Raw genomic sequence first — 13,262 nt, 5'->3', positions numbered from 1 at the left:
CTCTGCCGAGGGCGAGGAAGGGTGGGATTCCCAGGACATTGTGGAATCTCCCATTGCCATCAATGCAACAGCTGCAGGTTTTTGTTGTTGCTGTTGTTTTTTTCTGAGTTGGAGTCTCACTTTGTCGCCCAGGCTGGAGTGCAGTAGCACACTCACGGTCACCCCACTGTCGACCTGCTGGGCTCTGGCGATCCTTCTGCCTCAGCCTTCCAAGTAGCTGGAACTACAGGCACACGCTACCACACCTGGCTAATTTTTTGATTTACTGTAGAGACGAGGTCTCGCCAAGTTGTCCGGGCTGGTCTCAAACCCATGGGTTCAGGCAATCCGCTCGCCTTGGCCTCCCAAAGTGCTGGGATTATAGGCTGAGCCACCAAGCCTGGCCGGCAGTGTTCTAACCAATGCCCAAGTGAAAGACAGAAAAAGAAAAATTACAGACAGGTGAGGGAAGGCAGACCAGCTTTATTTTTATACCAAATCATTATAGGCCCAACTAAGTCTCTGTCATGTTCCAGGTAATCGAGGAGCAGCCTCCCCAAGCACGAGCCCAGCAGGGCTGTGACAGAGGGCAAGGCCCCTAGCAGCCTCCAGCAGGCACAGGCAGCGTGCACAGGAAGTCATCCTTCTAAGGCTCAGCTTTACTTGCTGACTTCGATAAACCAGGGTTTTGTCCAGGTGAGCCACCCACCCCTGCGAGGAGCCTGGAGTCCCGCTGCTGCAAGCATAAGCCGTGCAGCCAACAGCCCCCAGCTGGGAAAGGCCCAAGTGCACTGACAGGTGGAGCGAACATGAGTGTGGCTGTGGGCGGCAATGCAGCCACTCTGCACCACCCACCACGGGCTGCTGGGACTCACACGCCTCAAGCAAGTGACCACACGGTTCAGAGGCTGGTGTGGACAGCTTTATGACATGGAGCCACACACAGTACATGGTACAATCAGAGGGCACAGCCTGCCTACATGGATGCTGGAAAGAACCTTCCAGGCAAGGAGCTGCGGGTGTGGGCTTCAGAAGCAGTAGGATGTGTGGGTGACCCAGTGGGCCGACTCTTCCTTGGAGCGCTTGGCGGAGCTGTGTGTTGTGAAGAGGGACTTGTAGGCCTCGGACTCCTCACTGTCAGCGATGGACCTCTTCAGGGCCCCACACAGAGGCTTTCCGGCTTTTCCCAAAGAGCTCTCGCTTGTTGCTGGAAAAATGAAAAGCTGAGCTCTTAGGGCTAGGACTAAAGATCATTCCAGACTTTACATCCAGAAGGAAGCACATTGGCACTCTGTCCCAGGCACCTCCTGCTGGCTGCTGAGTGCTGAAGTGTATAACCTTACCCGGCCCCCTGACAAAACAGACACGGACACAACACCCACTTCCAGCACCCAACATCCCACAAACTGCTCCGTGCTCTGTGCCAGGCACTGGTCCCAGCACTGTGAACAGCTCAGATCATCTCACGAGGTGAGCCTGCTCCATGGGGGGGAAACGGAGGCATAGGAGCCTGCCGGACCTCCCCACAGAGCCTGTTAGCTACTGCAGATGCTGTAGTACAAGATCACACCTTTCTTTATTTAATGAATCTATGCTTTTCTTTTTGCGAAATAAATGCTATTTTCTTCGAGCTAAAGATAGTGAGTTTCAGGATAACTCTGACCTTTGGTCAAGAGGTAGGCAGAGAAGGGACTTTGAGAGGCATTTGTGGCACTCATAAAAACCCCAACTGTCAAGAACTCGGGACCCTTCCTGTCCAGTACTGAAGCTGCCATCCACTCGACAGTTTCCACGGGATGCCTGAGTTGGTGCTCGGTGCAGCCTCTTTGGCGAGGCACCAAGCACCCACTCACCAGGAAAGCTGAACCGGCACGTGTGCCTGGCCCCTTTGATCTCCAGGGCTCCTGATGAGGGCATGCTATTTCCTAGTCAGCCCTCAAGAGGGCTCCATGCACTATCTGGAGACACGACTAAGGAAGAGCCTGAGTTCCTTGCCTCCTCATTCCCACAGAGCCAGGACACAAGCACTGGGTTCAGGCTCTCGACAGCTCCCTGCTGCCCACAGGACCCACCTGCGCTCTTGGGAGCTGAGCTGGCCTTCTTCTCTCTAGAATCAAGGCCAGTCTCTTCAGGCTTCCCTGCCTTAACTTTTGACGGCCCCGGGGTTTCTATAAAAGAACAGAGTAAGGAAACCAAACCAGTACAAAGGCATGAACTCGTTTAGGAAACAGCACTAAAAACAAGGACCTCTTCAGCAGCTCACCTTCATTGCCATCTGGTCTTGAAATGGGCTCTGCCACCTTGGATTTCTTCGTCTTCTGTAGAAAGAAAGAGGATGTTGGAGGACGTGCCCAGATGGATTAGACTTTGGTGTCAGGCTTGTGTCATAGGTGACGCAGGTCACATGAGGTGGGTACTCGCTCTGAAGACTTCTGATCATCCATACACTCTAAGCCTGAGTCCTCTGATGTGTCCCCAGGTAAACACTTCTGTCTTACATGAGAATGTATCTGCACAGATCTTGCTTGGTTTTCTATTTATGCTCTAATTTATGTCCCAAAAGTTACATTCTCAAAAATGTTTAATGAAGATGACAGACTTCAATAATAATAGTCAGTGCTCATGGTGACTGCTGTACACAAAAGAGCAGCTAAGGAACAAGGACATAAAACATGTATTGGGTGTGTGGAGTCCAGGCAGCACACCACGTACTAACTTGTCCCCATTCCCATAACTCTTTTCCAAAGTTGTCAAACTGCCTTGACATTTCTTCACTTAACCATAAGGCCTTGAAGTTTATGTTAAAAACATGTTAGCAAATTATTCTAAACCCTGGATTACTTTTGTTAGATTTTTCAGGCATTAGAATTTTGTTACTCATAATAGTTACTTTGGTCAGCAAGAATAAAAAAATGAACTAATAATTCTAAATTACACAGCTGTGCTAGAATTTTCAATTGCAGAAATGACAAATAGGGCAATTAATGTTCATTCAATTTACTTTAAGATGTCAATTTCTAGCCGGGCTCGGTGGCTCAGCCTGTAATCCAGTGCTTTAGGAGGCTGAGGTGAGTGGATTGCCTGAGTCCACGGAGACTTGCCTGGGCAACTTGGCGAGACTTCATCTCTACAATAAAAATCTAAAAATCAGCCGGGCGTGGTAGCGCCTGCCTGTAATTCTGGTTACTAGGAAGGCTGAGGTGGAGGGATCGCCGGAGCCCAGCAGGTCGAGGCCGGCCACTGCACTCCAGTCTGAGCGACTGAGTGAGACTCCAACTCAAAAAAAAAAAAAAAAAAAAAAAAGATGTCAATTTCCTAAGTACCCAAAAGGTGGTGCTAATGATATGCAGCCTCACTATTTCAGAAGGCCCCATCATTAAGAAGTACTGAAAAAAGACATTTCTTGGGCAATGGTCTTGAGCTTGTACAATATACATGCAATGTGATTTGTGATGCTGTGCAAAACGTAAAAACTTTCCATCTGTGTCATACATGTGATACATGCATTCACACGTATGGAAGTTGGTACTCAGTCCTTCAAACAGAGACAACTGTTTACTTCCAAGCTCTCTCTTCACTGCTGAGGTGACCCGAAGGGCAAGGGCAAGAGGGTTAGAGAGGAACTTCATGTCCTGCCTCCAGCTGCAAGTGTATCTGGGAAATACTGTGTATCCTGGCAGCCGTATCTAAGGCATTCCCAGAGCTTCGAGGAGGATCCTGCTGGAAGGCACAGGCTGGATCCCTGGGCTTTGCAAGAAGCCTGTGGCAGAGAAACTCACTAAAGTGAAATGGTCCAAGGTTACATGAAAAGCTCTAGTAATTTCATTTCAAATGCAACTTTTGCCTTTTGTATTTTTAAAATACTGAGCTTGTTCAATGGTAACCATGAAGAATGAGAACATCTCATTTAGGTATTGTCCCTTGTCAAAAAGACCTCAAGTTTCCCCCCAACCTCCTTTTGCTCTTATGATAATAGAATCTCAGTCATTTAGAAAACCAACTTAGAATACACACACACACACACACACACACACACACACACACACACCCTGCTTTTTAACCTTAACACAGTACCTACATGGCTGAGTGGCTCTTTAAATATTTCTCATGAATGTTGTATTAACATCTTATAAAATTGCTGCACAGAATATTTCTTTTTCTTTCTTTTTTGAGACTGAATCTTGCTCTGTTGCTCAGGCTAGAGTGCAGTGGCACGATCATAGCTCACTGTAACTTCTAACTTCTGGGCTCAAGCAATCCTTCTGTCTCAGCCTCCCAAAGTGCTGGGATTACTAGAGTGGGCTACCACGTCCCTCCTCCTCAGAGCATTTCTACTGGCACCTAATGACAAAGTCTGGGCACAATTCCTTGTGCCACAGAACCACTCACATGCATTATTTCCTACCTACTAAAATGATGGAAGGAGGAAATGTGAATGCGCCTGGCTCTTTTTGAGCATTCTGGATCCATGCATAATGCTAAGTTGCTCATGTGTGCTCAAGCCTAGGCTTTTTAAGTCACACAGTCATGAAATATATATGGTTCCAGGGAGATGCGATCCTATCCCTTCTTCTATGATGATTAAAAAAACCCAACTTCTGAAAACTCTTCAACTGTTATTACATCCCTTTCACCTTGGACTGACACTGGTAAATGCATGCCCTTGTAAAGGCAGGCTATTCCCCCCACAAAGCTTTATGTCCTCAGGATATTGAAACTAATTTTCTAATACTTTAAAAGTATTATTTTCAAGCCTCACGTGCCATGATCTCCACTGACAAACACACTTAAAAAAAGGTATTATTTTGATTTAGTTCTGATCACATGAGGTTTTCTCCCAAGTTTACGCTGAGTCCAACTTTTTTTAAAGAACAAAAAATTTGCCACTCACAAAAGACTTGCATTACATAGTTATCATCTGCAAATACTTACAAGTGATAACATTTCCTGCCGGAATCAGAATCAAGGATCACTGAATGACTGCTCAGCTGATGAACTGTCTGAGCCTGCTCATCACATCACGTCATATCACGTCATTAAGAAAGATTTCCACTACTTCTGAAACATGGCTCGAAACCTCGACCACAAAACACAACCTTCACGTCACACACCCATGAGTTTTGTTGCCATCGCCAGCACTGTCGCTGGGCTCCCATCTGGGAAGTTGATGTGCCACATACCATAACCCTGCCCTCCACCCTTCATGAGAAGGCTCAGGAGGGTAAGAGACTTGCTCCCATCTTTGGGAAGGCCACTTAGCTCCTGAGAATCCAAATTGTCAGGAGCTAAGTGGCTCTCAAAGAATGTGGCTCTCAAAGGGTGGCACATTTGTGTCCTGGGAGTGGCTAGAAATGCAGGTGCCAGAGCCCACCTAGGCCTGCTGGAACACAGGGGACACCTGTGCACACTCAACTCTGGGCATCTGGGGTCTTTAGATTTGCTGGGGTGGTGGTGACTTTTCACTTTTCCTCTGTTTTACAAATTATGAAAATGACACAGCAGTGGTTGCCACCATTTCCCGAAGGGCGCGCCAAGGCAGTGCTCAGGGTCAGGGTTTTCCAGGCTGATGCTCACATTCTACATGGGGCTGTCGCTACCTCACCTCACCTCACCTCACTGATGACAAAGCTGAGTGTGACAGCAAGGAGCCACTGTGCCCGCCCCAGCTAGACAGAGGCCAAGTCACAACTGGAGTCTGTTTCTAGATCCCAGACCCTCCTAGCTTATACAAAGCACCTCGGTCACTGCAAACACCTAGGCAGCAGCCAGGCATGCCAATGGGTGGTTTGCAGCCGGCTCTGCGGCGGAACCTGAAGCCCCTCACCTTCCCCAGCTTCACCCGCAGCCGTCTCTCCTCCATCCTGGCCTTCAGCATGTCCACGTCCTCCTTGGTGCCGTTGAGCACGATGACATCATCCTCCTGGAAGGCGGTCCCACACTGCAAGGGCAAACAAGAGAATATGGTCGGTTACCACACAGAGGGAGTGTCACCAGCAGCCTCCACTCCTGGCCAGGTGTGAGTCACCACACACAGCCCCAAAAAGAACATTTTAAAAGAATAATTTATAGGTTGGTCAAGGTGGCTCATGGTCAACGTGGCTCATAATCCCAGCACTTTGGGAGGCCAAGGCAGGAGGATGACCTGAGTCCGGGAGTTCAAGACAAGCCTGGACAACATAGTGAGACCTCATCTTTATAAAAGAAATTAGCTGGTGCTGTAGTACCAACTACTCAGGAGGCTGAGACAGAAGGATCATCTGAGCCCAGGAGGTCAAGGCTGCAGTAAGCCGTGATCATGCTGCTGCACTCCAGCCTGGGGAACACAGTGATACCCCAATTAAATAAAAAAGAATTTATTAGATAAGAGACTTATTACTAGGATATGAAATGTTATCTAAAGTCAGAAAAAGGTAGAAGCCATAACATTAATAAGTTTTATGTAAAAATTACAAACTTTTATATGATAAAGTCACAGTAAACAAAAATATAAGCAAAAGCCTAGAGAAAATATCTGTAGTATATGTAACATTCATAGGATTACTCTACAGAACATATTTACTCTAATATTCATGTAAGAACTCCTTATAACACCTCCACACACCACCCTGAAAATGGGCAAGGCAACCCACTAGGAAGTCCCTGAATGCCCAGCTCTCGGCAGTGGGATCACAGACCTCACAGTCCCCACCCGCCCCTAGCAGCTACTCAGTCTCCCAGACCACCAGCTGGAAATCCAGGGCTGCAGCCCAGTGAGAACCTCAACACTGTTCCCCACGTCTTATTCGTAAAAAGTAAACTCTATGGAAACAACCTAAGTGTCAATGGATGAACACATAAAAAAACTGTGGTGTACACACACATGCATGTGCATACGCACACACATACACACACACACAAATATTATTCAGCCTGTAAGGAGATCCTGCCATTTTTTAACAACATGGACAGAACTGGAGGACGTTATGCTGAGTGAAAAAAGTCAGACTTAGAAAGAAAACCCCAGCATGAGATCACTTACATGTGGAATCTAAAAGCCAAATACACAAAAAAGGAGTAAAACGGTGGGTACCAGGCAGGGATGGAGGGGATATCAGATGTGGTCAAAGGGCGTAGCAGGTATGTAGGATGAACACATCTAGAGACCTAGCGTATGCATGAGGACACTGTACCACACACTGGACATCCATAAAATGTCACGCGCCCTTAAAATACACACCATGGTAATCACTGGAGGAGATAGTATGCTAATTTGCTTGCCTAAGTAATCATTTCATTGCCTATATAAAAATAAATATCAGTTGTACACCTTAAACACACACAATTTTTTAAAAGTAAGCCCTCATTTTGAAAGTACTGGTTTTAGCCGGGCTCGGTGGCCCAGCCTGTAATCCCACACCTTTGGGAGGCTGAGGTGAGTGGATTGCCTGAGCCCGCGGGTTCGAGACCCACCTGGGCAGCGAGACCTCATCTCTACAATAAATAAAAAAATCAGCCGGGTGTGGTAGCGCATGCCTATAATTCCGGCTACTTGGAAAGCTGAGGCGGAAGGATCACCGGAACCCAGCAGGTCGAGGCTGCGGTGGCTGGAAGCGGCCACTACACTCCAGTCTGGGCAACAGAGTGAGACTGCAACTCGAAAAAGAAAAAAAAAAAAAAAGAAAGTACTGGTTTTAATGTTAACCAAAGAGGCATATGCTAGGCTGAGTTTCACCATCCTCAAATTCTTGAAAATAGTTACTGGCATAGCAAGAATGTATGAGAAGGACAAGAATCTCTCATTACTTGTTACAAAACAACTTACTTTTTTTGCAACAGAAAGTACATCAGGCAGTGACATTGGTGCCAATGGCCATTTGCAGTGACGTGACTGTAATGGGCCTGGGCTGCACAAGCCAGCTGGAGCTTCCCTTCGTTTACTTCATCTTATAAGTGCAAGAAACGTGCTAAGTGAGACGTGGCTTCTGCCATCTGTGAATTTGGTGGGGGTGTTTTAAACATGGAAGAGAACTGACCACCTTACCACCCTGTCTATGAAGTCTCTCCTGTTCTCCCCTGCCTGAGGAAGTCTCTAATTCTGTGGCTTCCAACTCATAGAGGGGCAAGCTGGGATTTTATTTTATATCTCCAGATCTCCAAAACCTCTTAGGGGGTGGTGAAAGCAGAAATTGTGTTACATCTTTGAGCCTGCAGGACATGCCCAGGACTCAGAATGCTAAGAGTAGGCTCTAAGGGAGGCTTGAGCCCACTGACTTCTGCCAACACACCCTCTAAAAGCAGATTGACAAAATCTAATTCACATTAGGTTCACCATGTGAGTGTGCAATTCAATGGCTTTCAGTATGTTCACAGAGATGTGCAACCATCACCATAATCTATGTTAGAGTATTTTTTTATCACTTCCCAAAGAAGCCAAGACCCTTGAGCACTCACATCCCATCCCCTCTCCCTCAGTTGCAGGCAACCATGGATCTTTTTCTGTTCCAATGGCTCTGCCTCTTCTGGACGTTTCACATCAACAGGACCATATGGTATACAGGGATTTTGTGACTGGATTCATCCATGCAGTATAATGTTTTCAAGACTCATCCATGTGGCATGTATCTCCATTATTTTTACTGGGTCATATGTTGGGTTTATGTTTAAACCTATGGGTTAAACATATGTTAATGCCTTTCCTCAAGACAATTCTCCAAAGTGCTGTGGCACTTTACGCTCCCACAGCAATGCTCAAGGACTCTGACTTCTCCACATAAGTGCAGCACTTGTCACTGTTTGACTTTTGATGACACCATCCTAGTGGGCACGAAGCAGTATCTCATTGTGGTCTTTTCCCCAATGACCAGTGATGTTGAACATCTTGTCATGTGCTTACCAGCCATCTATACATCTCCTTGGGAGCAAGTCAGATACATGATTCACAAATGTTTTCCCATTCTGTGGGCTGTCTTTTCACTTCCTGGATGATGTCCTTTGAAGCACAAATTTTAAAAATTTTGATGTAATCTAACTTATTAATATTCTCTGTACCATTATGCTTTGGGTGTTATATTTATTTTTTGTTTTTGTTTTTGTTTTTGAGTTGGAGTCTCACTCTGTCGCCCAGACTGGAGTGCAGTGACCTGCTGGGTTCCGGCGATCCTTCCACCTCAGCCTTCTGAATAGCCGGAATTACAGGCATGCGCTACCATGCCCGGCTGATTTTTTGATTTATTGTAGAGATGAGGTCTTGCTGCCCAGGCGGGTCTCGAACCCGCGGGCTCAGACAATCCACTCACCTCAGCCTCCCACAGGCGCGGGATTACAGGCTGAGCCACCGAACCCGACTGGGTATTACATTTAAAAGTTATTATCTGACTCGAGATCACGAAGTCTGACTTCTGTGCTTCTCCTGAGACGTTTACAGTCTTAGCTTACACAGATCTGTGATCCACTTCGAGTTCATTTTTATAGACCATTTAAGGTAGGGGGTCCACATTCATTATTTTGCATGCAATATCCGGTTACCTCAGCCCCATTTGTCAAAAAGATTATTCTTTCCACCACTGAATTGTCTTGACCCTTTGTCAAAAATCAGCTGACACTGAGTGAGGGCTTGTTTCTGGACTTTCCATTTTATTCCATCAATTGACATACTATCTTTCCATCAGCACCACATTATCTTGATTTTGGTAACGTGACTTTTAAGAGCTACACATTGAGTGGATCAACCAAAAAACTTTTTTTCTGATACCTATAAAAAGCAACTTTTAAATATCGTAGTCATAGTTATTTGAAAGTATGCCACATAAAGCCTGCTACTAACCAAAATATTTAGGTACCCCATAAGATACCACCCTGAAAGAACATCAGGGCAGGAACCCAAATCATCAATTAAGTTTTTTAAGTAACTGGAACAATAATTTTAACAGACCTACTGTGCCCAGCACAATAACAGAAGTACTACGTCTGGAATCTCTTTTATAATAAATATTCTCAGCACAAGAAGAAATGAAAATATTTTTTTTCTTATGTTGCTAAAGATTTTCTTTTCCTTTTCTTTCTTTTTTTCTTTTTTTGAGTCAGAGTCTCACTCTGTCACCCAGTCTAGAGTGCAGTGGCACCATCACAACTCACCATAGCCTTGATCTCCTGGGTTCAGGTGATCCTTCTGCCTCAGCCTCCTGAGTAGCTGGGACTACAGGGGCATGCCACCACACCAAGGCTAAGTTTTTAATTTTTTGTAGAGATGAGGTCTGGCTATATTGCCCAGGCTGGTCTTGAACTCCTGGGCTCAAGCGATCTTCTTGCCTTGGCTTCCCAAAGTGCTGGGATTACAGGCCTGAGCCACTGTGCCCAGTCACTGCCAAAAATTTTCTAGCACCTCCCAACACACAGAAGGACTATCTGCTGACCGTCCTCAGCCCTCTGCCTTAGCTGGTAATTTATTGTAGTTCTTTTTTTTTTGCCAATTACTATGAATTTCCTTTATTTATTTATTTAATTATTATTTTTTAAATCAATATTTTTTATTATGATATTATGGGGTACAGTTAAGGGTTAGGTATACAAATATGATTTGTTCAGGCACCCTTATTGATAAGAGGTGTCTCCTCATCCCCAGACAGATATTTACTACCATTAATCCCATCTCCCTCCCCGCCCCCCATAGTTTCCTACCACTGTCAGTCATTTTCTTATAGTATTACATGGGATGTTCAAGGTCCACTATATGAGTGAGAACATGTGATACTCGGATCTTTGTTTCTGTGAGAGGTCACTCAGTATTATAGACTCTAGTTCCATCCAGGTTGCTGCGAAATTCATGATTTTGTTCTTTTTTATGGCTGCGTAGTATTCTACCGTGTATATGTACCACATTTTAAAAAATCCAGTCCTCTTTTGATGGACAGCATGGTTGTTTCCAGGTTCTTGCTATTGTGAACAATGCTGCGATAAACACACGTGTGCAGGTATCTTTTTTATAGAGTGATCTGAGTTCTTCAGGGTATATTCCCAGTAGAGGGATTGTGGGGTCATATGGGAGGTCAGTATTTAGAGCTTTTAGGAATCGCCATACTGTTTTCCACAGAGGTTGTACTAGTTTGCACTCCCACCAACAGTGTAGAAGTATTCCTTTTTTGCCACACCCTCTCCAGCAACTGTTATTTTTTGAGTTATTGATAATTGCCATTCTGACTGGAGTTAGGTGGTATCTCAGTGTGGTTTTGATTTGCATCTCCCTAATGATTAGTGAGGTCGAACATTTTTTCATGTGTCTGTTGGCTGCTCAGATGTCTTCCTTTGAGAAGTGTCTGTTCATATCTTTTGCCCATTTTATAATGGGCTTGTTTGTTTTTTTCTTTTCAGCACGTTTGAGTTCCTTGTAGATCCGAGATGTTAAGCCTTTGTCAGACCTGGAGTTGGAAAATGCTTTTTCCCAGTCTGTAGGTTGTCTCCCTGCTCTCTTGATGGTTTATTTGGCTTTGCAGAAGCTTGTCAGTTTAATGAGGTCCTACTTGTCTATCTTATCTCTTATGGCCTGTGGGTTTCGGGTTTTGTTCAGGAATCTGCGGCAGGAACCACGGCGTGGCTGCCCGGCCCTGCCACTGCAGTGGTCTCCTGCCGGCCGCAGCCCCATAAGTTCAGAAGAGCTGGCTCCTGGGTCGTGGGAGTGAAGGCGCCATGGCCGGCTCCCGCCAGACGATTCAAAAATCTATTGTAGTTCTTATCTCCAAAAGTGATTGAACGTTTTAGGTTTAGATAAGCTTTTTTTCTGGGGTTGGTCTGGGATATTTTCATGACTGAAATTTTCTTTTGATCCACCACAAATCCCCGATGGTGATGTCATAGAAGCTACATGAATGATAAAAGGAGGTGCCCAGCCTGGCACTTAACTGGGCCACCTCTGAAGAAAAGAAGCTTGTTTTTCACCATCCTTGCAGGGAGGCTGGGCCTGCAGAAGAAGGTCCCCTGGGAAGTCTCACGGGCTCTGGAAGAGAGTCTCTTCCTTGAGGGATTGAAAAAGAATCTGCAGGAACAGAACAAGGTGGCAGAAGTGGCTCAGTGAGCCTGGAATAGTGGCTGTGGTGCAAGCAAGGCTCCTAAGTGACAGTGAGGGGAGGGACAGGACCAGCACCAGCTCCCAGTGGTCCTGTGCCTTTCTCCAGCTCCCCTCTGGAAGTCCTGCTGCTGCTCTCTCCCCCACTCCTTGCTGCCCTCCCTGCTACAGTGCTGGGTTGATGGTCTCCTTCCCCTCTGGAAATGACTGGAGGCTGTGGACCCTGTATTGCATAGTTGCGTTTGTGGTGTCCTACGGGATTAGATTTTAAAAGTTGAATTAGCCAGTGAAAACAAAAAGTCAGGAAGTAAAAATTGAGCTACCTTGCTCTCTCTCTCAAACATACAAAAGATCCATTAATACTAAACCTATACCCTCAAAGGCCTCAGTGGTCTGGACCTGTGCAGGAGTACCTCCCTGTGGACTGGGCACACGGCCCTCCTGATGGCTACAAGCCCTGTCACTTGCCTGATCTGGAAACTTGGATGCAGTGGCTCATCCCTGAAGTGTATAACACAGGGCAGGAAGCAGTTTTGTGTCCACAGTACCTGTGGCCGGGCTGGGGCTCTTCTCATGGGCTAAGGGTAGAGGGCTGACACTCCTTGACAAGCAGCATGCACAAACAGGAACATGCCCATGTTCTCCAGCTGATGCCTTTTTGAGTCCTTTTATTGCACAGTTGAAATCATATATTCATTTTAAATTATATATTCATTCCTTTTATCACTTGTAACTTAGGTATCCAAAAAAATAGGAGAAATGGTTAAATAAATCACAACACATTCCTAAAAAGGAAGTGCATACAGTTGTTTTAGAGTTTTTGACATGTTACAGAAAAGCTTATCACAAGTTAAAAGAAAATGCAGACACCACAATCTTCCTACTGGGAATATACCCAGAGGAACTCAAACCACTCTATGTAAAAGCTACTTGCACATGCATGTTTACTGCAGCATTGTTCACAATAGCAAAAACATGGAACAAACCGTGCTACCCATCGAAAGAGGACTAGATTAAAAAAAAAAAAAAGTGGTAGATATACACAATGGAATATTACGCAGCCATAAAGAAGGACAAAATCATGAACTTCACAGCAACCTAGGTGGACTTAGAGTCTATAATACCAAGTGATCTATCACAGAAACAAATAATTGAGAATCACATTTCTCACCCATAAGCGGACCTTGAATGAACAATTATCGTAATACTACAAGAAGAAGATTGGCAGTAGCAGGAAATTGCGGGA

At 45.5% G+C, this 13,262-nt stretch overlaps 1 protein-coding gene across 2 annotated transcripts in view; it reads right to left on the bottom strand.

The window, feature by feature from the left end:
• Positions 1–442: 442 nt before the first annotated feature.
• The window catches only part of RTFDC1 (replication termination factor 2 domain containing 1), a 53,754-nt gene continuing 40,934 nt past the window's right edge, over positions 443–13,262 (bottom strand). The window contains exons 6-9 of one of the 2 annotated variants that reach the window (XM_008060231.1): positions 5,804–5,917; positions 2,243–2,297; positions 2,052–2,147; positions 443–1,186 (exon numbers count right to left, since the gene is read on the bottom strand). In XM_008060231.1, coding sequence (XP_008058422.1) covers positions 1,008–1,186; positions 2,052–2,147; positions 2,243–2,297; positions 5,804–5,917 — 444 coding nt within the window. In that variant the 3' untranslated portion in view covers positions 443–1,007. The remainder of the gene's footprint in view (positions 1,187–2,051; positions 2,148–2,242; positions 2,298–5,803; positions 5,918–13,262) is intronic. The other variant, XM_021713461.1, reaches the window with a different exon arrangement.

The sequence above is a fragment of the Carlito syrichta genome, unplaced genomic scaffold, assembly GCF_000164805.1.
Source record: "Carlito syrichta isolate Samal-C Ts95f unplaced genomic scaffold, Tarsius_syrichta-2.0.1 Scaffold304561, whole genome shotgun sequence".
In the NCBI taxonomy this organism is placed as follows: Eukaryota; Metazoa; Chordata; class Mammalia; order Primates; family Tarsiidae; genus Carlito; species Carlito syrichta.
The sequence above is the reverse complement of the archived record's forward strand: the minus strand, read 5'-3'. Positions and strand labels throughout refer to the sequence as shown.